At 36.6% G+C, this 27,223-nt stretch overlaps 1 protein-coding gene across 4 annotated transcripts in view; it reads right to left on the bottom strand.

Annotated features, from left to right (window-relative positions):
* Window positions 1-27,223, bottom strand: part of CBLB (Cbl proto-oncogene B) — a 124,871-nt gene that overhangs the window by 48,920 nt on the left and 48,728 nt on the right. For all 4 annotated transcript variants that reach the window (XM_056492976.1, XM_056492984.1, XM_056492991.1 and 1 more), the window contains exons 4-5: window positions 11,334-11,480; window positions 281-437 (exon numbers count right to left, since the gene is read on the bottom strand). In XM_056492976.1, coding sequence (XP_056348951.1) covers window positions 281-437; window positions 11,334-11,480 — 304 coding nt within the window. The remainder of the gene's footprint in view (window positions 1-280; window positions 438-11,333; window positions 11,481-27,223) is intronic.

The following is a 27,223-nucleotide window of genomic DNA, read 5'->3' as shown; positions in this document are numbered from 1 at the left end:
ATTTCTAGAAATGTATTTTTAAATAGTGAATAATAATTAAGCAGCAAACACAAAGCTATTGTATTGACATTAGATGCATGCAGAAATGAAGCAGCTGGATGCTTTCAGTTTTTCAGATGTGTGTGTTGCTGCCTCAGCCACCTCCAAAGAATTAAAAGAAATGCCATTTATTCTAAATGATAATGTTTTAGTTTTTCAGTTTTATAAAATATCTACTTCCTTGCCTCAGGGAACTAAGCTTCTCAAATTCACACAAGTATCTAAAATGTTCAAATCTTACCTGAAATAATCTAGTGAAGATATCAAACTCAAAAATTGAAATGTAGTCATTGCAGGTCAAGTCAATAGTAGATTTGAGAGCCATTGCTTCCAAACCAGAGCTAATCTGATGAACTTCATGAAGGCACTGCCTGAACACTTTCCATGGCACTATAGTTCTGTTAAACAGGTAGAAAGAATAAATTCAATGAAATAACATATTTAAGATTTGATACCTCATTTAGACATCAAAATTGAACTTTTAGAGGAGTGAAGGGTGACATTAGATTTCTCTACAGAGGAAAAAAAAAAAAAAAAAAGCTACAAATTAAGTTTTCTGGAAGCAGCCTAAGCAAATACAAGGAGGGCTTACCTTCCTTTAATCACAGCTGAGTGTCATTTATTTCATAATGATAAGTATTCAAACTTCCTTAGGAATACAACAAAAAAAACACTACAGAAATCAAAATACCCTACCAAGCAGGTGCTGCAAACAATCTCACATCCTTTCAGAGATAATGTAAAGGACCAGCTCTATGCTTGTTACAGAACTCCTTTCTTCACAGCCTCCCTTCCCAGAATGATAAGCATCAATTTAATATCTACAATTATGTGATTTATGCTATAGCTAAAGCTTATCAACAGTGGTTAAGGAACATGATATCAATCAACCAATACCACCAAGAGTGGTCTAAGCCCTGTCATAAAGCCATGACAGTTACATTAACTTTTAATAGACAGGAAATTAGAATTATCCTAGCACACAAAGCCATCTTCTGCCAGATTCAGTTTCTATTTGAAGATAATGCAGGTTAGTTATTCTAACAACCAAGTACTTGTATTTGGAAACTGGGATGAGATTGATCACTTGAATGTGCTTCATCTTATTATATTATTCTCAATAACAGCAATTCTTCTTGTGCCATTAGGGTCAAATTCAAATTTTGCCAAGCCATAACACCTGTTAAAAATGTTCTGCCACACACTGACACTATATGATACTTAAAAAACATTTTAATTAACCAAAATATAACAAATGCATAATCATGCAGGACAAGATCTCACACACTCATAGTGATATTTTGTTAATAACTGCTAAACCAACAAATGACACAGGCCTCACAAACTCAGTAATATTTCTTGTAAATTTTATTAGTTCAAACTGTCTTAGTTTTTTCAAACTATTTTCTTATGCAAAAAAAGTAAATTACTTAGTATGAGGAGGGGTAAACCAACTGTATTAAGTTGGTCCTGTGTAACAAATACTATGCAGTTATCCTAAATCAAAACAAGCAGTAATTTGAAATACAACACTAAAGGTACATTCCTGTATTTCTATTGCATAAGATACTCTCTACATTTCTAAGTGCAAAGAAATCCACTTGTTACATGCAGGCTTGTATTGAGAAAGTCATAAATGACAAAATGGGAAGTTTAATAGATCTCAGCAGATACTTTCATCTGTGTATGAAAAACAGGAAACCACAAAGAGTTGAAGAGAGTTACCACATCAGATGGCATTTAAGAAAGAATGCACATCAAATTTTCATTAGGGTAAAGAGAGAATAAAACATTGCATTAAATTCAGACAAAAAAACTGAGAAAAGTCAGTGCTTTTGTGGTGTAAAGTTGTTTTAGTTCAAGTGCCTGCTGCTTATTTAGCTCCTGTAACCATGTCTCCAAAATGTTTTCTGATTCTCTTTATAAATCACCCTAAAATGTTACAGCTCTGGGATCATGCTGAAATGGGGTTAGAAAAGTTGCAGAGTTGACTGTGGGGTTTGAGGGCTTTTTGTTTGGTTGTTATTTGCTGTTTTGTGTGTTTAGGTTTTTTGGGTTTTTTTGGGGGGGGGGTGCGGGGCACAGGTAATTTTATTGCTTTCAGCTTTTTTTAAAGGTTAAGACAATAACCCTAAAACAAAACAAAAAAAAGGGAGCATTTATCAGATATGATCACAGCCATACTACACCTTAACAAGTGGTTTTTCAAGCCTTGCACTAGACAGTTTCTTAGATGCAATTATTAAGTAAGATCTTTAGCTACCTATTCACTAACACCCTGCACCCCAACTGCACCAGCCACACAGAAAACAAAAGCCTTCAGGAGACTTGGTTCTTAGAGCTCTATTGGCTAGTACTTTGGCTAAGACAGAAACCAGATGCTGGAAAATGAGTGATTAGCTAATGAAATAACATCTAAAGTTATTTTTTGGAATTTCTCCAAGAACAAGTGTTTGGAATAGCGGTGGCCTAAATTTAAAAATACACTAAATTCAGCAGTATTTTTTTTTTTTTTTTTCTCTGCAGCTTCGTGGAATATGTCTTTTATCTTCTGCTTTCTTTAAATAAAGGTGTGAATTGGCTGTTGAAACCTATTAACCTATTTCTCAGCAGCTGCTTTATAGTCATCATTGCTAAGTATTTTAAACAAAAACAGCCAGGGATCATTTCTACCCCAGTGTCTCTCTCCAGATTATCCACACATATGCTGAGCTCTTTTAAGACCTTGCAGACAGCACACACCCACTGAATGCAGGTGTTACTGAGGTGAAGTTCCTGCAGTGTGCTCTCCTCCTGCTCCTACATCACTGAAACCCAGTGACCTTTCAGGCACTCTGAGAATCACCTCCTCTGGCAGAGATCTGGGAGAGGTCACACAGCAAGCTGAGTTTCTGTTTGAATTAACATTTCACTGCTTTTGCTTTCTTGTCTTTTAGGGGAAACACAGCCTTTGAAGGCACCAGTACATGACTCAAGTCTAAAGAGTGATTTTAATTTGGGTTTTGATTGGTGGCAGAGCAGTGGAAGGGGAGAGAGAGCAGGACCAAGGTTGAGACTGGGACTGTCCTAGTTAATAGCATGTTTAGACTTATTTAAATATATACATATGTTTAGATATATAAAACACCTGTCCTTGTAGAAAGAAAAAAATAAAATCCTGTTTGCAATGAAACCATTGCCTGCCACATTCAACTCCTGAACCATAGAAGGCATCTCCTATAAATATTTTCAGGGATCTTTGTCCTTGTAATATTTTTTGCATCCTGTCCTAATGATACCTTGCACTAGAGGCTGGCAGATATTCTGCACATGTCTCAGCTGTTAGGCTGAATTTGGGGACACCTGTCTAGGAGATGAGTCAGTCAGCTCTGCCTCAGCTCATCAGAAAGATGTGGTTTGATGTCTTGGTAACACTAGTTGTCTACAGAATTAGGCTGAGGAAGTGCAGGTCTCAGTATTTCAGGTATTTATTTGTAGTTACATAAGCTATCCCTTGTAGAAGAAGTGCCCCTGACTGACTCCAGCTGAGACAATATTCTGGGGAGTCTCTCACATGAGAGGATGGTACTAAATTGTGACTGTGCTTCCCTCAAAAGTTTGATACCCAAAGTTTACAGTACTAATGCATATGCACACATTACAAACAGATATACACAGAGCTTTGATAATAATTTCTCTTTTTATAATACAACTTTTGAAAATAAAAAAAAAAGAAAAAAAAACCTCACAAAATTACACGTAAATACAGTTACTGTGCTACATGTTAATTTATTGCAAAAATCTTCAGAGAGATCATATTAGAAGGAAACAAAAATATGAAAAAAAGCCATAGTGTACATGATGTACAGCAGTAAAAGAATAGATGGACCTTTTACAAGGAAATCCTAATCTCTACCTGCCAATCTTTTAGGAAGTGATTTATACAAAACATGTCCTTGTACTGCCTTTCCTCATCTTTATGGTAGAAGCAAGCCCATGCCAATTCAAGAAAAGAAAACAAAATAAAAGAAATGATCCTGAAAATTATTTCCTTAAGAGGTTTTCTTTTGATGATTTGAGGTGCATCTCTGAAATCAACAAAACTATCTGGATCTTGGCATTTACCCTGGGATTGTTTTCTTAAAGAGTCCTGTCAAAAACCCTAAAATAAGCCATTTCTCCTGTCAAAAACCCTAAAATAAGCCATTTCTCCACAGGCCTCTCTAAATGACACTACTTGTTTCCCTTTCTTCTGCAATAGTAAATTTAGTAGGTGTATTTGAAAAATGATGAATTCTAAAGTCTTTTAACTGAAACATAAGATTTTGAAAATACTGTTATATAGGATGGTATTTATTTACTACTGCTGGCACACATCAAAGCGAAGTATGACTCTAGAATCTCAAATACAGTGTTTTAAACACCACCCACACAACTTCCATATGCTTAAAAGAAAAGGATTAGTGTCTAGCATGTGATTTTCAAGCAATTTAGCAGAGGAATTTAGGTCCTCTCTTCCCTCCTGCCCTGCTCATGTGTACATGGAATTTTCTTAAAAAGCAAAAGACATTAAAAGAAACCTGGAGATGAAGCACATATTTTCTGAGCATGAAGAGTACAGCATTTGTGTGAAACTGGAGATGTAGCTATCCTGGAATGTCAAGTGACACTGCTTCCATTTGAACCAGAGCAGACCACAAGAATGTCTAGGGAGCTAAACATGTACCTGTGTAACTTAGACTTACAGTGAACATTTTTGTCTGCAAGAGACTCTCTCAAATGTTGCCAAAAAACACACCATGAAAATACCATTGCTGTTTCCAGAGCAATCTCAAAAATATTCAAGCAAATACTGACCCAGATAGAAACAACATTTTTTGCAAGGCTGCAGTGAGCAATGTGGATTTTGACTTATTACCACTGAAAAGAGCATTTTCTTAAGACTGCTGCTTCAGTTTTAAGTGAGAGGCCACATGTTTCCACTGCTTCTGAACTGCAAAGCAAATAATTGCCATACAAAAGGCTTGAGAAGTTCAGTCCTAAGGGAGAAAAGGAATTCTGCCATATCATGCCAGTACAATTGCTAAATAGTGACATCATTCCAAACAAATACAGATTAATCTATATGAGAACAGAGAAGGTAAAAGAGAGAAAATCAGCCTTATGAAATGGAGGAAATACATCACCAAAAAAAGCCACTTGCAAGGTTCTGTAACTGGATGAGAGACAGCAAGTTCCTTAAAATATTCAGGAACTCTGTATTTCCACAAGTGTCCCCAAAGGGATACACTTCTGTGTACTTTCAACTCTGATTTTAACCACAAACCCAAAGCATGCTCATGCTTTCACATGTCCTTTTATACTTAAAACATTGCCTCTCCTGCCTATCCATGGAGAATGTGCTCTCCTGTCTCACAATCTCGTGTCCCAAGTATCAGAACTTTTTTCTATCTTTTGCACATGCAATTTTACCTTATTCTTAGCTACCCAGAACAGTGCAGCCTGTTCTTTTCCATTTTCTAATCTTGTCTTGTGACTTTCTACTGACTTGCTCTTCTCTAACATTACCTGTTGTGTGATTCAAGCTTGTTCACCTTGCATTTGTAGGAAAGAGGTCTAGAGAGATTCCTGTCCACTAGCAGCCAGAGAACAGCACCTTCTGTCTCTAGCCCAAGTTTAAACAAGTTTATCAATAAGCCTGTGCTACTGATCAGATGAGGAAGGAACCACACTGTTTCTGTTCATCTCCTCTTTTAAAGTTCCTCTTGCCAAAACACCTGTTTTGACAGTGATGAAGGTGATGGCATTTGGACCAGTGCCTCTTCTGCTTTCATCTATGCCTTTGGCTTCCCTTTACACTTCAGTTCATACTCAGATTTGAAGCTCTTTGGCCAGGACCAACCCCTCAGTCTGTATTTTTACACTGTTCAGGCAGTAATAGGGCTCTTGGGCACTATCAGCAGCAAGAACAGAAAATCAAGTAATAAATTAAGGGGATTAACAAGGTGTTAAAACTTAGTTTATCTGAGGTCTCTTGAACTTGGAAGCATTTAACTGTCAGATAAGTTGTGCACTGTGGTCTGCCTGTTTTACTGCTTCTTCTGTGAACCCAAACCACTGAGGCTGTGTCTGTTCTATCCCGAGCCAAAAAGCACTGACCGCAGCAGAACCACAGCTACTCAAAGTTTAGAATATCAATTTGAAATGCACTATTTAACTGCTACAGAGAAATCAATAGCCACATTTTTTCATAAATTCCAATAAAAAATAAATACATTTCAAGCCTCATCCAGAAAAAAAAAGTACTGGAGCATTAAAACAGTAATGTCTTTGATCCCAAAAGTGAAAGAATTTATATTTCCTCAGCAACTAAAAGGTGAAGGGAAATCAATTTACCTGAAAACAATAACAGAAATGCTTCAGCATTTTTAAAGTTCCAAAATAATGAATAAATAGCTTAAGAGTTAAATAAATGACAGAACTATGGAAAAAATGAAAATCTAAGAGTATTGACATTTCGCTGCTGATTCATTCTGCAACATGAAGACAGGCACAAACCACAGATTTGTGTAACGAATTTCAATAGTTACCAAGCCCTGCATTACTTCTGCAGTTTTCAAATTCAGAAGCTCTGAAAGATCTGTTAGGTCATCTTGCCTACTCTCCTTCTCAGTTCAGAATTGCTCCCAGTAGCATTTTGCACATTTCTACTCAGCAAAAAAAAAAAAACAGTAGAAGATGTAAGGTGCTATTAAAATGAGTGAGAAATCAAGGGAAATTCTCATCAAGCACTATACAGTAATAAAGTGTTGGTAATGAAGATGCTATCAGATTGTGTTTTATGTGCACACTTACAACCTACTGGAGGGGTTATTAAAGTATCTGTAAACAAATGTAACTGCTTATTACATGCCATACAGTTGCACAGTGGAACTGAACATTATTGTTTAGCTGTACATGTAACTAGCACTTGCTTCAGCACAACTACAATGGTGAGCCAGGGGTGAAGATTCACTCCACTAAAACCACTTGCTCCAATCATTGTACTCTAGCAATTCCTACAAATGCAGAAAAATCACATCTTCTCCACTTCACCACTTTCCTGCTTTTGACATTACCAAGTTATTTCTCAGTACAGCTAAAGCTTGTGTCAATTTATTTCTTAGTCCTTTTTCAGTCAGCTCCTTTATATTCTTCAAGAGGCTTTTTCCACATAGCCTGTGAAAATGCCAGAGACAATCTATTCCAGGCATTCAGCCTTTGGAATGTTCTCACTCATTCCTGAGTTTTGTTTTCAGAAAGCAAATCCAGTCTATTGCCCATTTCCCTGCTATCTTTGCTCTGTCAGCTTCCTAGACAAAACCCATGCACCAAAATAATGCTGGGCCTTCTATTGAACACTGCTGACCCCCTCATCTACCCCCTAATTTGGATACATGTTTTACTTTGTCCTTGCAGAGAAATCAATACCTCCACATGGCTGGCTATTAGCACCCTTCTCCTTCCACCCAGACAATGAAAATCTCATTTTCTCCCACCTTGATTTATCCATTCTCCCACATTAGTGTCTCCAGATCCCTTCCAAACATCCTCCAACTTCCAAGGTTTCTATTCTCTGAAATGTGCAACACTGGATAAACCTCACAACTCTAAAGGCTCTGACTGTGTGCACCTTTTATTTCTGCCTGTGTGAGGCTTGATGATTTCCATTATTGATATGTCTGCTGCTCTCACTAGCATTCTCTCCCAGATAAGCTTCTCCAAATACTGGCATTGTCTAGAAGTTTTTTTGGGGTGTACCAGAAATGTGAAAGCTGAGAAGGTATTTGAAGGCCAAGAATGTGTGGTTATCTCAGCACTTTGCTCTAAGGGAGCCATTCAAATTGCTTGCTGACTTCTACACACTATTTCTCAGAAATCCAAAGAGCAGCTAGGCTAAAAAGAGCCTAGCCATTTATTTTGTTCATGAATTTGAAGCCATGTGAATTTACACCTGACTAGCTCTAAACACAAAGAGAAAGACTGCAGACTGTGACACTTACTAGTAACAGCATCAATGAACTTAGTTGCAGCTGCATCATTTTGCTGCAACTGTTCAGACAGACAAATATAACCAACAAAATTCAAAGTTCCCCATTCCCTGGAAAAGAGCAGTGGAAAAAAAAAATAGTTCCTTTTTTTTTTTTTTTTTTTTTTAAAGTACAAACTGGACAAATTAAAACTGTATGTTTTGGATTTCAGTCCTCAGCATACAGTAACACGTTGCTTTCTGTAAAAGGAAGTGTAGGTCACGTTTTCAAAAACTGAAAGCCGAACAGTCAACTTAAAAATATAAATTAATATTGGTGACCTTCTTGCTATTTAAAAGACTTCAAATTAAAAAAATAAAAAAATGCAATATTTCAGAAAGAAATGAGTGCAAAAGTTCATTATACAAAAAAGCATCCAATTCATTATGTTTAGAAATGGGAAGGTTTTTATGACAATTCTATGTTGAAAAAATCATTAATTAATCTAATACTTCAAATTCCCTCCTTCCAATCAGACCAAACTACAATAGAAATATTCTTTGCACTACGGTATACCATCAGAAGCCAAAATCCAATTTATTTTTATCTATGCTCTAATCCTGAGCAGTGTTATCAGTGACCCAAAGTAAGGGCTGCTGCTCAGAAACAAGTGATGGGTCCAGGCTTGCCCTACACAACAGAGATGCAGCCAGGGAACACAATCATGTTCCTCCCTGAGCTCCTGCACAAAGCAGAGTTGGGGATTTCAGAAAGCCCTAGGGGCCTGCCTTCAGGTGGCCAGGTTAGACAAAGATCTTATGAGCTGTTTATAAAACCTTTGTGCAGGCTTTGCTTCTAGGGAAGTGATACCAGCCTATTTGCAAACTAATTTGTCACAACAGGCCCATTGTAAAGGATGTGGCTTACAGGCATATCTGCCATACATTTCTAAAAGGATTAGAAAATAATTAATGTTTAAAAAGCCTCAGGCATTTTGTTCAACAAAGAGATTAAACATAATGCCAAATAGACTTTTTTCTCATCTGTTTGTTTGACATATATGCTGCTACATGTTTTATAGTTACTTTAGCACAATTAACTTAACCTGAGATAATGGCAAGGATGCCAAGTACAGTTCCTTGCTTATAAGACAGGTATCAAAAGCAGCTTCACTTCACTGGAGAAGAGCTGGGAACACCAGTAACAGTGCTTATTTACTTAATCTGAACTAAAGCACCTGACCAGAAATAACTCAAAAAATTTTTCAGGCTACACTACAAAACCAAAGAAACTGTTTAACTGGATGTCACCAAACTGCCTTGACTCTTAGACATTTTAGATGCACTGATGTTTTAGGCAAAAAGCCAACAAAATCCAAACATCCTTCCTAAAAAAACAACCAAACAATAAAACTCAAACAACAAAACCCTAACAAAGTACACAACAGGGGAGAGCAGAGAAGGTCAGAGGGTCTGTACTGCAGGTTCATATTTAAAGTTGCCTTCTATGCAGAAATTTGCATAAGCAGGGAAAAAACAAAGCCTAGAAGAGGCATGGTAAGAGCTCTGGGGCCATGAAAGGTTTCAGAAATAAGGGCTCCAGGAGATGAGTCAGAAGAGATAAGAGTTAAGTGTGCACAAGAAAAAGACAAGGGTAGAGCTGAGCTGTTCAGACAGTTGAAATATTCTCCTTACCAACTTTGTTCTGATAAAAACTTACTAATATGTTACAGCATCCCCCAGTTTGACACCTCAAATACCTATCTACTACCATTGTCATCTCACAATGGAAATTGGCAGGACCAGACCATTGGAAGGAGACTTGAAGGAAATCTCTTGAAACTCTCACAGACTGTAGAAATCAGTGAGAATCCCAAAAAGGAACAGCAGAGAATAAGGGAGCTGAGGCAACTGGTTCAGATGAAATGATAGAAAGAAACTGCAGCTTGCTGGGATTTGTAAATTCCAGTGGCAGAAATGCAATTTGCAATCAAGACATCAGCTAAAGGTCATTCAAGGACAGAGCCCAACAGGAAAAGAGAAGTACCACAAGGAAATTTAAATTCTGAGAGTTCCTAAGCAAATGGGGGAAAATAGAGGAAGAAAAAATAGCAGCACTGAACAAACATGATCATTAGTCATTTTATCAAAGATCCTGTTTTTCTTTTCTTGACTGACATGTTTTTTAAAAGCCTTGTCTGATAGAGAGCCCTGCATGTCACTTAAGTTAATCCTTCAGAAAACTTTACTGAACTTTTGAAGTTATTTTGAAAATTATATTCACATTAAAATGGGTAACACAGAACACAGTTAATTCCTTCTTTCTAACAAAACAGAGGACAGATATAGAAACTTCATCACACTCTAACATTACTTACATGGGCAAGAAATTACCAGAAAACACTACCATGAACCCAGAAAGAGGAAAGCTGACAGTGAGTGTGTTTAATAAAAAAAACATGGAAGTGAAACTTGTAAATTCACACTGAGCAGAACTGATTTGCAAAAGTGCCAACCTACTATGTTGGTATTCTAAATAAAAAATTATTTATTTTAAAGGGCTGTTTATGCTCAGAAGATGCAACAGATTGTTGCAGAAATTGTTCTGCCTACATTGTGCAAGATACCAGAGCTGATGACCATAATAATTGCTCTGTTATAATGAAAAATACACCAACCTACTGCCTCTGGCATTCCTCTTATGTCACTGTTACACTTATAAACATTTCACATGAGAAAGTGAACAGCCTGTGCATCTTCTATTAGTTTATACCTGTATTCAAAATGGACTTTTTTCCCAGAAAAAAAACCAAAAATCCCACATATCCCAACTTTCACATTTTCACTATTGCATTTCCTGCAAAGATTAAGTCACATATCCACACTTCACACAGTTCATTCCACCAAATACTGTAGTAGTTAGAAAGTTAAAGGTGAGATAACTAATTTCAAGTTCCTAATTGAGACTTTAGTTTTTGTTTGTAGAATATATATATTTTTTTAATATGAAAGGACATGATTTGCCATATATTTTGTGAAAGCAATGTACTATCTTTACCCTGTAACAGAACAAATAAATTTCTTGCAGTAAGACTGAACTTGAATACTCTTGACAGAACTACCTTTGAGCAAATTGGGAAAAAAAAAAACCCCTTTAATAATGAACTCAGCAATGTCAGCTAATTTAAATACTTAGATGAGAAATTATCTTCAAAACACCCACCAACCCTTATTTGGATTTGTGAAAAGTTTGGGGTTTTTATGCTTATGATTAGAAAGAATTGAGGATTTAAAAAAAGTTACTTACTTATCTCCAAAGAATTTTCTCCAGAAATCTGCAGCATCAGCTTTGGTGATACGAAAGTTATCACCCTGGAATTGTCCATTTGGAAAAATAGCCTTGATTTCTGCTAACATGTGGCTGAAGATGAGAGACAGCTTTGTAAGGTTCCTCCTGCAGATATAATAGGAAAAAAAAAATCACATCAAATCCTTTGAATTTAAAAAAATTAGTCAATCTTTCAGTATTTCACATATCCTGTGTATTTGTGTACTAATCACTGTGTGACATAAGAAAAACACTGAACTTTCATCTGAAAACACAAACAAATACAAATCAGTGGTTTGTGTTTCCATGGACTTCTAAGGACATATTTATCACAAGTCTCCATGAATATAAAACTATTTTTTGGCAACAGAACATATTTGAGTTCTCAACTGCATATTCAGATACATTTCCTGTGCATTATGCTTGTGTGTTTCTATTTCATTTACTCATTGCAGAAGCAAGAATTTATACTAATTAGAGAGCTTATACATTAAGAAAAAAACAACCAAAGAACAAAGAAAACCAAAAAAATACCCCACACTCAAAAATATAAAATTAGAGTTTTTTACGTGACAACAAACCTGTTTCATTCCAGGTTTCTAGAAATATAATCATGGCATAGAACTAGATTTACTACTTTTTTCTATTATAGTTTTTTTTATTCTTTTTAGCTTTCTTTTACTTTACCTACTTCTAATTTTCCTTTCAAATGGTCTCTAGTTAAAACTTGCTTTCACCAGTACATTATCAATAAAAACCTAACAAAACAAAAAAAAAAAAAACAAAAAAAAACCAAAAAAAACCACAAACCCTCAAGCTTCTTTGCTATCATCTCATTTCCATACATTTTCCAGGCTTGTATCAGTTAATCAAAAATTACTTAGCTTTTGGCACAGAAATCACATCTAGTACAGTGCAAAGAACAAAGAATCCTTAAATGCAAATAATCCTTTTGTATGGAAAAATCTGTGGGAAGTGGTGGGGAGAGGAGAAAAAAAGAAGCAAAGTTTATGACAGCTTATGCCTGGAGATTCCTTGATGCTCCTTGCAGTAAAAAAGGGGCCACTTTCCAAGCTAATACACAAAATAGAGGAGACCAAGCAGTTTCTGATGAAGGATTTGTATTCTTGTGAATACTGGAGTATTTTAATGTGTTAGAAGTGTCCTTCAGCTTTAACCATCTCAGTACTACTACAAAATTACTGAAGCCATTTAATGAAAACAACACTAAAATGCTTATCAATCATGTAATTTATTGACTGTTTAAAAACAGTATTTTAAATAAGTTCAAATTCATGAAAAAGTTCCTTGCCAAGCAGAAATTTTAAGATAGATATTTCTTTTAGTTGAACATATTTCCTGGAGTCTTCCTAAAAAAATGCTCAGTTTGGCACTGAGGTGGTAATTATTTCAACTGTATTTGTGAAATTTATAATAGAGATTTCTGTGAAAGCTGTGATGCAGATATAGGTTTTACTACCAAGAAAATGATGACAAAGTTGTTGTGAAAACATAAGTAATTTAAAACAAACAAAGCAAACCCCCAATGAATACACTCTCTCTTCCCTCAAGATTAAGAATGTCTATGGGGCCAAAGTCATTCAGAGTCTTCTAATTCCATCAGCAAAATCAGATGTCTGTAATTATCCTGCTCAATAGTTCCTTGCTATCCCCCTTTCTATTTCCTTTGTATTTTAATTATACACATGTGTTCTTTATTATTTAACTGCTCAGAACTCAAGCCTGACGCAGAGGAGCAAGCAACAGCTTTTTTCATGTGGCTTCCTCAGCCTGCCCTAGACCCAAGATTAAACAAGAAGCTTTCTATCCCTGCTAGGATGTGGGCAGTAAATGCACAGGAGAGACATGCACACAAATGGCTCTCTCTAAATCACAAAGCCTCTTCAAACAGCACCAGGCACTAAGTGAATCAGGACACTTTTGTTCCAATGTACAAAATTGTAAGGAAAGGAGAAAATCACTTTTTTTTTTTTTTTTTTTTTTTTTTTTTTTTTTGCATTTGTATAAACAAGAAAAAATATTTTAACATCTGAGACAGCTTATTTTTAGGAAAGTGGAACTTTCCACAATAATTGCTATTGTGGTAAAATATAACAACATTTTAACACTAAATAGTGTTATATCAACTGCATTTTTTGGAACACACAGTGTACGTCTTGCCTACATTGCTTGCAACATAATCAACACCTCCTAGCTGATGTTTTTCCTATGATTCAAGCTCAGATTTTGCTACTTTCCTTTCACCAAGTCAAACTAATGCCATACAGGTCAAATCCCTTGTAGAACTTGATTTCTGAAGTACCATTTTGTCAGTCATAGTCTATGATTTGCTGCCAAACATCTTTTCACATGAGAGGTCTACTGAAGAACCAACATAGTCTGAATAAACCCCAGAACACCTAAGATACAAACACTAAAAACTGAATTTTTATTTAATATAAACTTGTGAAGATCTACTGAATCAGTAAGCATCTTTTGGTTAATCAGAAAGATGCATTTTTTAAATTTAAAAATTAATCTGTCTTTTGAAGTTATACCTCATCAGCAAGTTTCTAGAGAGAGCAAAGCCTGAAGACAAGAATTTTGGGGTTTTTTTCACTTCTCAGCAAATTCTATATTGTGAATCCATTTTCTCTTCAACTGTCAGGCTAGAGAATACTGCAAAGATTTAATAACTGAATGAATTGTTAAATACCAGTCATATGCAATGAGAAAACAGGGCTTGATAATGGAGGACATCCCAGCCAAACCAAAGCAGCAGCAGCAGGAGTCTGAAGCAGTCCTATGCTCCTGGGTCTACTGAAAAATGAAGTGAGGCATGATCAACATGCAGTAACAAAGATAGGATTTGGCTGTGTCAACTTTGTAATCACTGCATGAAGTTAGTTTTTGTGTACATGGATGAAGAGAGCAAAATGCTCAGAGAGCTCCAAACCTGGAGAGCCTGTGCATAAAGACACAAAGCAAAGCATCCATCTGTGCCCTGTCCTTCATAATTACTGGGTGTCACAGACAATAACCAAGACAAAGTCATTTTAACAATACTTGTTACTCCTACAAAAACTTGGAGATGTTTATATCTATCTACATACTACATGTATATATAATTTCTACTTTCACACCTATATATTACTATGCCCATGCAAAAAAAAATCATTTTACAACTACAAATATTTATGAATTAAAAAAACCACTCTGGAAGAGAGGTAAGAATGCATATTTCTGTATTTATTTATGTCATTCCAAAAATTTGGTTATTGCTGGATTTCCTTCTTCATTGCATTTAGTAAGTGTTTAATCATTCTGCATTCACATTGATATATTTTGTTTAACAATCACTTGCAATCCACCAACTTTCCAAGCTCATAATATATAACTATATCAACTAGCACAGAAAAAATAGTCTTTAGAGTTAAAACAAAATTTGTTTGGCAACTAAGAATATTTTCCAGACAGATCTTTCACAAAAGTACACCAAACTACTCCTAAATAACAGATAATTCCCCTATAATCATTATACAAAATAATCATACAAAGACAGCTCTCTTAGCTGGCAAAACTGCAAATCATAACTGCATAGGAACCAAGATGAAAGAAAGTTTGAAATATGAATTTCATAAGGTGAATTGTTTATTTTGACTCCTAAAAATCCATCCCCCCCAAATATTAAAGCCTCAAAATCCAAAGCATATGTACAGAGCTCATTTCAAATAATTAGTTCTATTCAAAACAGATTTCTGATCCATATGCTCAGCTGTGGTAAAACACAAGGATTCTACAAAATACGTGTTACTAATCCAAAAGGAACAGAAGAGTCTTGTGATTCAGGTAAAAAAGAGGGAAATGAAGACCCATGTTCTGAGCTGTCACTCCACTCTCCTGGAGTTCAGAATTTACATTTTGGGACTCAGACCTCCATTGTGTGAAAAAAACTCTTTACAAATTATTTCCCATTTTTATTTTGCCAGCATGAGGACAATCACAGCTGCTCATAAAACCCCTTGACACATGATACTTCTGCCATTAGCTACTGATAAGTGACTAAAATAGGAATGCACTAAGTCCAGGACAAAATACAGAAGAGAAAAATATCTGAAGAAATATGTGAATTTTTGAAGATCTCCAGAAGACATAGGAACAAGGCTAAAAATTATACATGCTGATAGGGGCTCAGTCTTGATAATCCAGTATAACCCTGACTCATTCATCCCCTTTCCTCTTACAGAACTTCCCTTTTCAGAGACAGGAAACATAGGAAAAAGAATTAGTAAAAAAGCCCACAACAAAAAAAATCCTACCCCCCACTCCCAAACCCCAAAATAATAATACTCCCACAAAACAAAAAAACCAACAAAACAAAAACCTCCCTCCAACACTCCTTTTTTAGAAATCTACAGGTGTAGAATGCAGTCAGATAATCTTAACAATGGAGCATTCCTTAACACTTCAGAGAAAGCAGAGGAAACCAAAGGTTCCTGTCAACATGCTTTCAGAGAGAAAAAAATGCTTACCATGATATTTGGCAATCAGATCAGCTCTGCTGCTGTGCAATGATTATTTTTAAAAGCTGCATAAGGACAGGGTATTGTTCAGAGACCAAAGTATATGAGTCTATTCTTGGGATGAAATGTCCCTGGGACCAAGAATAGTCATGAGTTCTATTTCCTACTTGTGCCACTGACTCATGGAAGGAGCACATACAACTAAACTTGATGTGTTGTAGTATTCCCCATCTGTAAGCTGTCCCACAAACAAAATCTAAAAAACTGCCTTAAACACAGCAGGATTCAGCCAACAACTAAATTTATCATATATTAAGCATTAAAAAACCCCAAGAATAAAATTGTAAGAAACTAACTGGAGGCAGCTATTGCATTTCTGTGAGTCCTGGAGAAGCTGGGTTTATTATGAGCAGGAAAGCAGCATCCTTCCTTGAAAGGCTCCTCATCAACCTCTTTGTGACAGATACAAGGGATATGCTACAAGTCTGTGCTATTCACAATGGATACCCAAATGGCAGACTTTGGGTAAGGATTGGGCAAGAATGACTGGGAAAACAAAAAGCTGATTCCAATGTCACCTTGAATTTTCCTCCATCTTTTCCTCTGCTTAGAAATCATTTTACACTGATGCACTAAATTTCATCAGCAGCCTGGTTCCTTTTGTCCTCGTATTTTAAAAAAAGATATCAAAATGGAAGAAGGCAATGCTTGAAGAATTAAAAATTTCATTTAATCTTTTGAAACTGCTTATCAGCTGCTATTGCTTTTATAGTAATTTTACAGATATTTACTGACCAATTTATAAAAAAACAGAGAAGTAACTTAAAGTACAACATTTTAGTAAATAGTTTAATATAAACACAAAGGAAGGAAGAAGACCTGGGTTATTGCCAATCTATAACACTCTACAAATTGATGAATCTCTACTCACTGCTCTCATTTGTGAGCTGGCATGCCACTGTGCCACCAACATCTCTTCAGCAAAGTTCTATCCAAGGATTATGTTTGTTTTTTGCTAAACAAATACTCCATACAGCAGCAACCATGAATGGCTCTTGTCAGCTGGGCTTTAGGCTTTACAGTCCAAGATTTGAAAATTTCATTGCTTCCAGTTCTGTCCAAGGAGCAGTTATCCACATAGATAAATGTCTCAAGGCACTCCTAAACCATTTTAATTTCTTTCCTCACTAGTCCTCTGGTATCTGAGGCAACAAATATAACCATGAAATGAAAACCTGGCAGGGTTAAGAAGTAACAAAGGAAACACAACTTGCATAAAGCAAAATGTGAGTCGTCAAAAATAAAGAGATGTGTTGACAAGCTAACGATTTAATAATTTTGCCCATAATTAGCATCTCTAATTACTTATGCAGAAGGATAGAGGTTACCAAAAAGAAAAACAACCCAACCTCTAGAGAATGCTACTCTGAAAGAAATTTGTATAAAACTGATCTGAATTTCTACAAGTACAAACATGCTGTGAAGGATAGTCAATCCTACAACATCTTAAGTAGCAACATTAACTAAGAGCTAACAGATTTATTGATTTTACTACCAAGACTTTCAATGGACCTACTAGATCATCCTTACAAAAATACATGACATAACATCCTTAATCTATAGAGATTTTAGAACAGAGCTGGACACTGGCTCTTTGGTTTTATTTGCTAGTTTGTCAGTTGCTTTTGCAATGTGGTTTCACTCATCAGTATCAGCATCTTATTCAAGCACTCTTTGCTTCTGCCATCCTCCTCCCATAGACATCTTTGTGTACAATGGGCCAATATTATTTAATTGAATGCTGACTTAAGCCTAAAGCCTAATATCTGTATGTATAAACAAAAATGAAGCTGCCACAGAATTTCCCAGAACAACAGTAAACTCAGTCTTTGAAAAGCTGAATTAATTCACTGAACACACAACTACACAAAACTTGTTAAAAACATGAATCCATGTGAAACAGAAGACTGAATTAGCATCCTTTCACCATCTTTCAAAGTCTTCAAATGCAAGGGATATTCAAAACAACACCTGAATGCTGTAAATATTCAGTCTTAAATATGTAATGTAAATAGGCAGTTTTAAAGACAGAGGTGTGATTGGAATAATTTTTTAGTGCCTGATTAGGCCAGTAAACACCTTGAATTGCACTGCAAAGTGAGGTCACTACTATTATTCATACCATCCTTCTATCCATACTATCCATACTTCTGCTGGAAGTGTGGATACCACCAAACTGATACCACCAAAAGCTGCTGCTATTTCCCCATATAACCATCTTCCTCACAGTTCTTGTAAGGATCACTTGGTTTGAAGATTATTCACACCATGGAGAGGGCACATCTGTGCCAGGCCAAGCAAAGCTGTGTGCAAGAAGGGACCCTGCTACATGGACCAACTGAAGTGACTCCAGAAAGGGTAAGAGGCTGGGTTTGGCACAAATCCTGCCACAGCCAAAGGGCAGGGATGGCACAAGGAGGTGCTGCTGTCAAGCATGAGCAAAGGAAAGTGGTTTGGTTCTGGGTCATGCCTCATCTCATTTGCTGCACTGCAAAGACTCAGGAAACTCAGTGGTTCTGAGGTGCTAATACCAGCAAAGCAAGTGTGTCATGCAGCATCCTGAGCAATCCTCTTCCTGTGCAGGTCTGCCTCCCATCTGACCAGCAAACTACTGGTTGTGCTTCACTTCACTGGTTTGCAGTGCTGATTTTCTGCACTGAAATAGTCCAGAAACGTACTCAGGCTGCTTCCAGGGCTTTTATTCAGACTATCATCTCACCTTAAAACATGCTGTTATGATGTTTTCTAAGGAAAATAAACTAAAAAGAGATTCACGAGCATTCTTAGCGACAGGCAAAAAGTACTTTAAATTCAAAACCTAACGAATTTTGCAACAGATTTTTCTTATGAAGAAAAATCTTTCTGATTGTTAGAGAGCAAATACAAAATTTTTCAGGCCTATTGCTCATCACACTAAGTAACTGTGGAAAAAATCTGCAACACAATTTAGCCATTTCTGAAAGGTGGACTTGTAAATACTTCTTTCTGACTTAAGGACTTTTGGCAAACTAATATCCATATGTGTCTTTTCCCATTTATATAATTCTCAAGTACCTAAATCCATTCTGAAATTTAACAGGAAATGGCCTTTGGATCATATGTGCCTCCCAGTACTCTTTGTGAGACTGACACAAGTTTGGCTAAATGATAAAACTGAAAGAAATCTTATCCAAGAGGGCCAAAAACAAATTTCAGAGTTCTCAGCTCTGAATTCTGAGCTCATGGTAGTTGACTAAACATATGAAACATTTGCAGACAAAACCTAAGTTTGAGCTACCCTGCAGCTGTGAGGCACAATTTTAATTCTTACATAGGGGGCTTTTAACACCAAAGAGGATAGAATAAGAAAATAATTCCCCATTTCTCTCAGCCAAGCCCACAATAACACAGATAGATGAGCTGTTTCATTCAAAAGCAAAGATGATGGAAGCTAGAGAAGGGAGATGGAAATAGATGGCAACATTGTACTCAGAGAAACTTTATTTACAAGGTATGATAATGCAGCATAGGAAAGCCCATGAGAAAAAGCCAACACTTTTACAGAAAAGGTTGAACAGCATGAAAAAAATTAAACTAGAAGGAGGTGTCTTAAACATCAGGAACAAATGTATTTATTTTGCAGTTGCTGTCTAAGTGAACATCTCTCCTATGCATTCAGGCTTAGCCAGGCAACAGAGCCACTGAATAAAAAAAAAATAAAAAATCTCATACTGTATTTAGAGACAATCAAAATGTACAGATCCAAAGGGGATCAACCATGGCCACATACAGAATCTTATTCCTGGCAATTCTTTTGAGACCTTAACTTTTCAGTTATGATTTTGTTTTTATTTGTTTGAGTAGTACAAAGTACAGTAGTATTTTTATGGATCAGATCTTCTAATGCAGGTAATGGATCTAAAGAGAAGTTTTAAAATTACATCCACTTTCTTGCATTTTGAAAAGTGTAAGCTGCAGAGGTGCTTACTACCTGCTGTGTCACACATGATTTCCACTGAGTGCAAGCCAAGAAGCTGTCCCAGCATTCCTAAGAGCCTGGCCAAAAAGGAATTTTCCTGGCTGAGCTGCTTCTGAGACTTGAGTGAGAGAAAATACTGAGCTGCACATTTTGCCCTAGAATTCAACTTTAGAAAAAGTTCTTGGGTTTTACTTTTTGAGCTTCTTGTGCATTATCACGAATATTTATTTGTTCTGTGGCAGTCATAGGAGCCTCTCATCAAAAGGAGAATTGTTTTACAAAAACTAACCCTCTTCATGCCATGGAGCTTCCTGTCAAAAGTATCATCATTAAATGAGTAGAGCAACTCTCTAACTCTCTACTTTAGAAAAATATATTTTTTTCACAGACTTTCAAATACATAAGAATTTTGACCCTAAGCCCTGAAATCAGATTCCATGCAGGCAGATGCATTCATTACAGCATTCTAAGCACTGTCACTAAACCATTCTAAGAGTATTTTAGACCATATGAAAACATGTTATTTATTCAAAATGGAAATCCAAGTGGGAGCTACATAACCTATCAAAACATAATAATCAGCCTTCAAACCACATCAAGTTATTGAATTTGTATTAAACATATGATAAAAATTTCCATTTCCTCAGATGCACTCTAATCAAATCCACCTGAAATAATTCACTGAGAATGACTGAAACATTACTAAGGGTTGAGATGCAGCTTGTTTGCAACATTCAGAAATCTGTGTCCCATAGCTAAGCAGTGTCACACAAATGGCACAAAAATATACAAAATAAGATATATAAAGTACTGAAACTGTATGTGGATCTCAGAATAATCACTGGAGTTTTATTTACTGAGAGACCATAAAGTGGCTTTCATTGAGAGAAGAAAACTACCATTTCTGGCCAAAACAGTAAACAACCCTGCTCCTTTCACATACACCCTGAGGCACTCAGTCACCTGTCCTCCTGCATATGAGGAGCACATCTAAACCATTTAAATCCTGATACATTGCTGCCACATTGCATTAGGAACTTTATCTGCTCCTAGCAGGGAGAGACAAGTCAAATCCCTGGTTCCAAAATGCCACTTAAATGATACAACACTTCCTTACTTGAGGATCAGGTCAGTGTGCACCCAAGAATGATCTGGCATCAGCAGAACATGGCACAGACCTTGCTCAAAATCTAGCAGATTTTGCAATAAGATGTGTGATTTCACACTAAGTAGGAAAAAGCAGAACTGGCTGAAATATTTTCATCAGTAATTTGGATAGTAAAAGCAGGCACTAAAACCCACAGGATGTAGCAAGAGAGACAGGTGTGCTTTTCATGTAAACAGATGCAGAATCTTTGCCTTCAGGAACCACTGATGCCAAATCTTCAAACAGGAGCTGTCCATACAAATCAAAAGAAAGCATTTTGCTTCTTCACTCCTTATCTCCCATGAAAAGCAAAGGAAGAGAACAGAATGAAAAAGATTGAGAAGTTATTTGGAAAGAATTACTTTCCTTTTTTTGGTCTAAAGTACAATAACCAATGAAGAAATGCATACCCTGATCTGCTAATTTTTTTTTTTTTTTATATGAAGCTATTCAAAGGCTCTAAGGTTGACAGCAAATAGCTGCAGAGTGACTGCACAACAACAGCAGATGAAATTCAATATATGTGAAGGCATAATATATTTGAGCAAAAAATCTTGACCTGATGCAGAAAATGGCAGGCTCTGAGCTGTCCATTGTCACTCAGAAGCAAAATTTTCAATTATGATAGGTAATTCCATGAAAATATCTGCTCAGTGCTCATCAGCAATAAAATCTCAGATCAAATATTATGAATTATTAGCAAAAGAAAAGAGGAAAAAACACAGAAAACATAATTATTCCACCATGTAGAAACACAGTCGCCCGTTATCAAACCAGATAAATAAGAAAGAGAGATATGAGAGATACACTGAGGAGGAATTAATGGAGGACTCTTCATGTTGGATGAGTAACACAGAGGAGCTCTGATAGAGATCTACAAATTGCAAGTGACATAAGGAAGATGGATGAGGACTGACAGTAACTGGAACATTTAGCAAAGGTGACAGGAAGCAAGCTCAAAAAATCCCTGATCCACAGAAGCTGTGGCCTAAGGATACTGAGGAGGCAAGTTTAAATAGGTTTGAGGGGAAGCTGGGAACACACCAGGAAGAGCTGCTTCACTGAAGGTTACTAGAGTAACAAAGCACAACAGGTTCAGGAAATCCCTGAGCTAAAAATGGCCAAAGGCTGAGAGAGTACTAGGGAGAGATATTAAATTATATGTGCTTGCCCCATTTATTCTTCCTTAGGTATCTCCTTCTTCTCACCACTGAAAACAAGAATTATTATAATGATTCAGATCAGGTTCTGTCTTAAAAACAAGACACAGCACTTAAGAGCTGAAGGACATGGTTCACAGGCTACCCCCAAAGCTTTTAAGTTCACTCATATAATTTGATTGCACAGAACTTCTAATACCTAATCACTCATAAATTAATTGCAGCTACCTTGATGAATGGAAGCATCCTCCTCTTGCTGACAATCATTCTTTTTCAGCCCATAACTGAGATTAGAAAGCTGAAGTTGCCCAAACCACAGCCTGTACCATGAGTGTGGCTATGTGTTTCACCAGGAGAGAGACCTGGCAGCAGCAGGAAAGTGCTGGTGGAGCAGCACTGCATGAGGCAAAGACTGAGAGAGGTACCAGGGCTGATCAGCAGCAGAGTTTGTCATATGCTTTAAAATGATAGCTGCAACAAGAACCTAGAAGTGCACTTGCCAACACTGGAGATGTGAGTAGTGTTAAGAGGGCTGGTGGTGAAACTGAATCACAGATGTCTTCCAAGATAATCAGCTTCAACAGTGAAAGCCAAGTAAGACAGCATTCCTAAAATTAGAAGAAGAGGCTCACAGAGGGCAAGTGTCCAAAGAGAAAAGGTTATTACACCACAGCTGCAGTGGAAACTTCCAAATTCTGAGCACCATTGTGAATATCTGTATGTTCTACTTACTGCTAAATTTTATCACATGCAGGACATTAAAACAATACACATGAATAGAATCACAACTGGACACAAAATACAAAATAAAATTCCTTCTGGTAAAAATAGTTTTTAAGGCATGAAGGTTCCAGGAGTCACACCCTCAGAGTTTACTCCCCTGAGACAACACTTGTGCAGTTTTGCCTAGCAAGATAGTTCACTTTGCTACTTGCAAAAGTAAACACTTTATGTGATTATGGATTCCTGGAACAATCCATCAGTCTCTGAAAACAAATGGGCTTTGAAACAGGAATGTAAACCTAAAGACAATACTGTTCTCTCAAACATTGAGGCATTCCAGCTCTTGCTACTAAAGCAAGTAAGAACAGGAGACAGAAATTCAAACAAACAAAAATCTCTGGATACTAAGACATCCAGCTGCAAATTTCTAATCACTCTTTTTTTCATGAATCATCCTTAAACTCATTGCACTAAATATCCTCACCATCTGAAAATACTTATATTAAGATTATATAAAATTATACCATCTTTAGTGTGGTTTAGTTTGTGGCCTCAACACTTCAATTTCTCTAATTACTTGAATGCTGTAGCTAAATTAAATATATAAATATGCTCATAAGAGCAGTCAGGCTAAAATATTCACAGTCAAAAACATATTCCCACTTCTGTTTTTTCAGATCAGCCATCTTGGGATAGGAAAGAGCATTAACTACCTATGTATTTTATCACCCTTTCATACTATGGATAATGAGACAACTGGTTAGATCTGAAGGGAAACAGAACTGGAAAAATAAAATTGCATTCCTTCCATCTCTGGGAAGCTCAGAGCACCAGCTAGCACAGCAGGTAGTGCTGAGGTTTGGCACAGTTTGAAATACTCTTGACAAAGGGCTTCACTAGGAGGGGTGCATTTGGTGTTGGAAACTCTTTCACTCTTATCAGCAGCTTTCATCCCATGGAAGAGACATCTGACATGGAGTGGATGACAAATCCTATTCCTGTAATAAGCCATATCTGAGCTACTATAAGAAATACTTGTGATCAATAGCTATTCCTGGCTCTCACAATCAAACAAATTACAAAGCCTCTATTCTCTAGTGACTGAAAAAGGATCATTACCAAAAAAAAGAACTATTACAGCTAACTACAAGAGAGAATGCTGCAGAAGCTTGTGCAGCCAACTCAAAAAACATCTCAATCTGTATTAACAAAAAGACAGAGATCTTGAAAATGTTTGTGTCCCAAGTCCCCACACAGCCTGTCCTGTCCCTGGACAGCTTCCCAGAAAAAGCAAGATCCTGTACACCAGTTTCCACCAGAAGTCTCACAGTATTCCTTCACTCCTTCTATTCCCTGATGGCTAAAAGTAAATTTTTCATCTGGCTCCCAGAGAAGAGAAAGGAAAGACTGTGAGAGACAGGCAGGAAAGGAGGCAAAGGCCGAATAGCTGTCCTGGAGCTTCTTGCTTCCCACCCACCAAGGCACATTCCACAGCCCCACAAGGGAGAGACCCCTCTAGTACAGAGCATAAAGCAGTGTCTGACATGGAGCATTCTCTTACAGAATGTGCATCCATGGAAAAGACTGACCCAAACCATGAAATATCCACTGTGCTGCATTCATCTGCTCATACCAGCCTAAAGCCCACTGGTAAACATTTAGGGAGAGAAAGAACCTTATTCTGTGTTAATATCCTGAATACAAAAATTCCCCAAGACTTCTCCTGAGAGCTTGAGGATTAAAAGGCCTGGCTACTATATCATAGTGACTCATTGCTTAAATCCAGAATATTAAAAGATAAGCTAGCCAGAAGAAACTTTATTTTTCCATAAGTGATGTTAATTAAAAGGTCAAGAGATCTAGAGAAGGTATTGAGAGAAAAAAAGGAGGAAGTGAGCAGGACATTAAAAAAAAAATCTATTTTTTAAAAGTTGGGGATTAAAGGAGGATAAAATAAAACCCTTTGAAAGCTGAAAATGAGAAAATGATGAAAAGGTAGAAATGAAAAGTGCAAAATTTATGCCTGTAATTCTTCCTTCAGAACTTTATAGTTCACATTTTCCTCCAGGTTTAGTCACCTTAATTGCACATATGATTCACAGCAGGCTTACTTGCTAGTAACAGAAGATGCATGATTAAGAAGGCACAGTAAGTTTTGATTTCAATAGCTAAGACCTCAGTATATCTGAAAAAATTATTTCAGTCAAAAAGCACAAGTATGTGAAGAATAACTCTCAATTTGATTTTTCCATTTCTTGCTTTTCCTACAGTCTGGCTGCAAAGAATCTAGTAATAACAGCAACAATGTACTAACACTGAGCAGTTCATCAACATTTCACACCAGCTGTACATAACTCTCTTAGGAGAACATGAAAACTATTTCTTTCCAAATGAAAGCCCTTAGTATGTGTTAGGAACAACGTAAATAATTTTGGATTCAGACTGTGCTAGGCTAGAATTTGTAACATTACTCAAAGAATCACAGCTGTGGAAATAAGAAAATGTTTTAAAGTACTTAATTCTGAAGAGTCTGCTTTAGCTTCCCTTAAATGTTTTTAACAGTATTTTTAAGGAAAACAGCACAGGGACAACATAGCTTCTTTTGGAAGAAAGGACAATACTAAATAACTAATTTCTTGTCTAAATGTTCAATGCCATGATCCTATAGCACCATCTCATCCTCATACAACTCACAGCCACATCCTCTACAATGGGTATTCAAACACAACATGATTTTCATCATCAAGGCTGGGAGTGGAGGGAGGGAGCCAGAGATCCTGGCAGCATTCAATAAAAACATCCACCCCACTTGGACATGGGAAACCTGAGCTTTCAAGCTTTACTGAAGTAATTTCACAGTCAATCCACAGAATTCAGTGGATCCTGCTGTAAACATGTCTTGGCTGAAAACAATGTTCATCCCACTACAAATCTGGTGCTATATTCAGAATAGATGGCCTAAATTCTACCAAGCTTTCTGAGCACTTATTTTTGAAAATTCCTGAAAGGAAGGACCACTGAGAAGCTACAACAACATTAAAAAAAAAAAAAAAGCCCCAAACAACAAAAACACACACAAAAAAACCAACCAAACAAAAAAGCACTAAATGCCCTTGATCTAAAATTATGCTTTTTCCTCAGGTAATAGGATTGTCATAGAAAAAGACTTATCTGGACATAAAAATAATAAAATTATATACATTTATGCTTTCTTTCAAGAATTATTATATCAGAGTACATCATTTTAATAGCCTTTGACTTTTTTGACTATCTCACAAACCTACAGAACTGCAAATATATCCACCTAGGATAAACCAGGAATTTCCCTCTGCTTGCTCAACAACTTTCTCCATTAAAACAAACCCAGACTAATAATTTCTGTCTAAAAATTGAAAATTTGAAAAATATTTATCATGTAAACACTAGAAAGAAGCATTTATAAAATTTGACTTAGGGCTGACAGCATTCTGTGACACCATAAAGTTGAGACCTTTTCAACCTGCAAATTCAGGAAAATCCTGATATAATGGAAAGGGACAGAAGATAAATCACCATGTGACTTGCTGTTATAGGGCTCATAAACACCAATATGTGTCACTGAAGCATTAGTCAAAGGCAACCACTCAGAATTTCTCAGACTGCAAGAACTCACTCCCAGGCCCTGAACTTAAAGTGATGCTGTTTTAATCAGAACCACAAGACATCTAAGTCCATTAGTTTAAGAGTTAAGAGACATAAACTTTATCACCAGTATTGAGAGAATGTATCTTTGATCCATGAGTTACTTTGCATTAGTATTAAAAGTTCCTAATCCAGAGATCTCTAATTTTAATGAGATGAACTATGAGGCAATCTCAGGCAAGGGTTATGCTGATTTTTCTGACAAGGACTTCATTGCAGGTACCCTGCCTCTGCCAGAGTTTTATGTGAAGCAAATATCTCACAACTTTCCATCAGCTCATTAGCATCCCCCACCATCTCTCTCAATAGCAAAGCCATCTATGTAGGTTCAAACAAAAGCCAGAAACCCTCTTTTCATAGAGGACTACAGCCTGCAGCAGCCAGCACTATCAACTCAAATCTTGCTCCTGATGTATAACAAGGAATTAAAAAGAGAGGCTACATGAAGTATTATTCCACAATTCATTATCTGTCTTCTGACAACAAGTAATAAATCCTTTTCCTAATTATTTCTTAACTACTGACTTTTATAATGATTACCTTTCATTATAATACACTGAAAGAGCAACAAGGTCCCTCTAAAAATAGTGACAGGAAAGCTGAAAACCAAGGCCAAA

Source organism: Oenanthe melanoleuca, chromosome 1, assembly GCF_029582105.1.
Source record: "Oenanthe melanoleuca isolate GR-GAL-2019-014 chromosome 1, OMel1.0, whole genome shotgun sequence".
NCBI classification, from domain to species: domain Eukaryota; kingdom Metazoa; phylum Chordata; class Aves; order Passeriformes; family Muscicapidae; genus Oenanthe; species Oenanthe melanoleuca.
The sequence above is the reverse complement of the archived record's forward strand: the minus strand, read 5'-3'. Positions and strand labels throughout refer to the sequence as shown.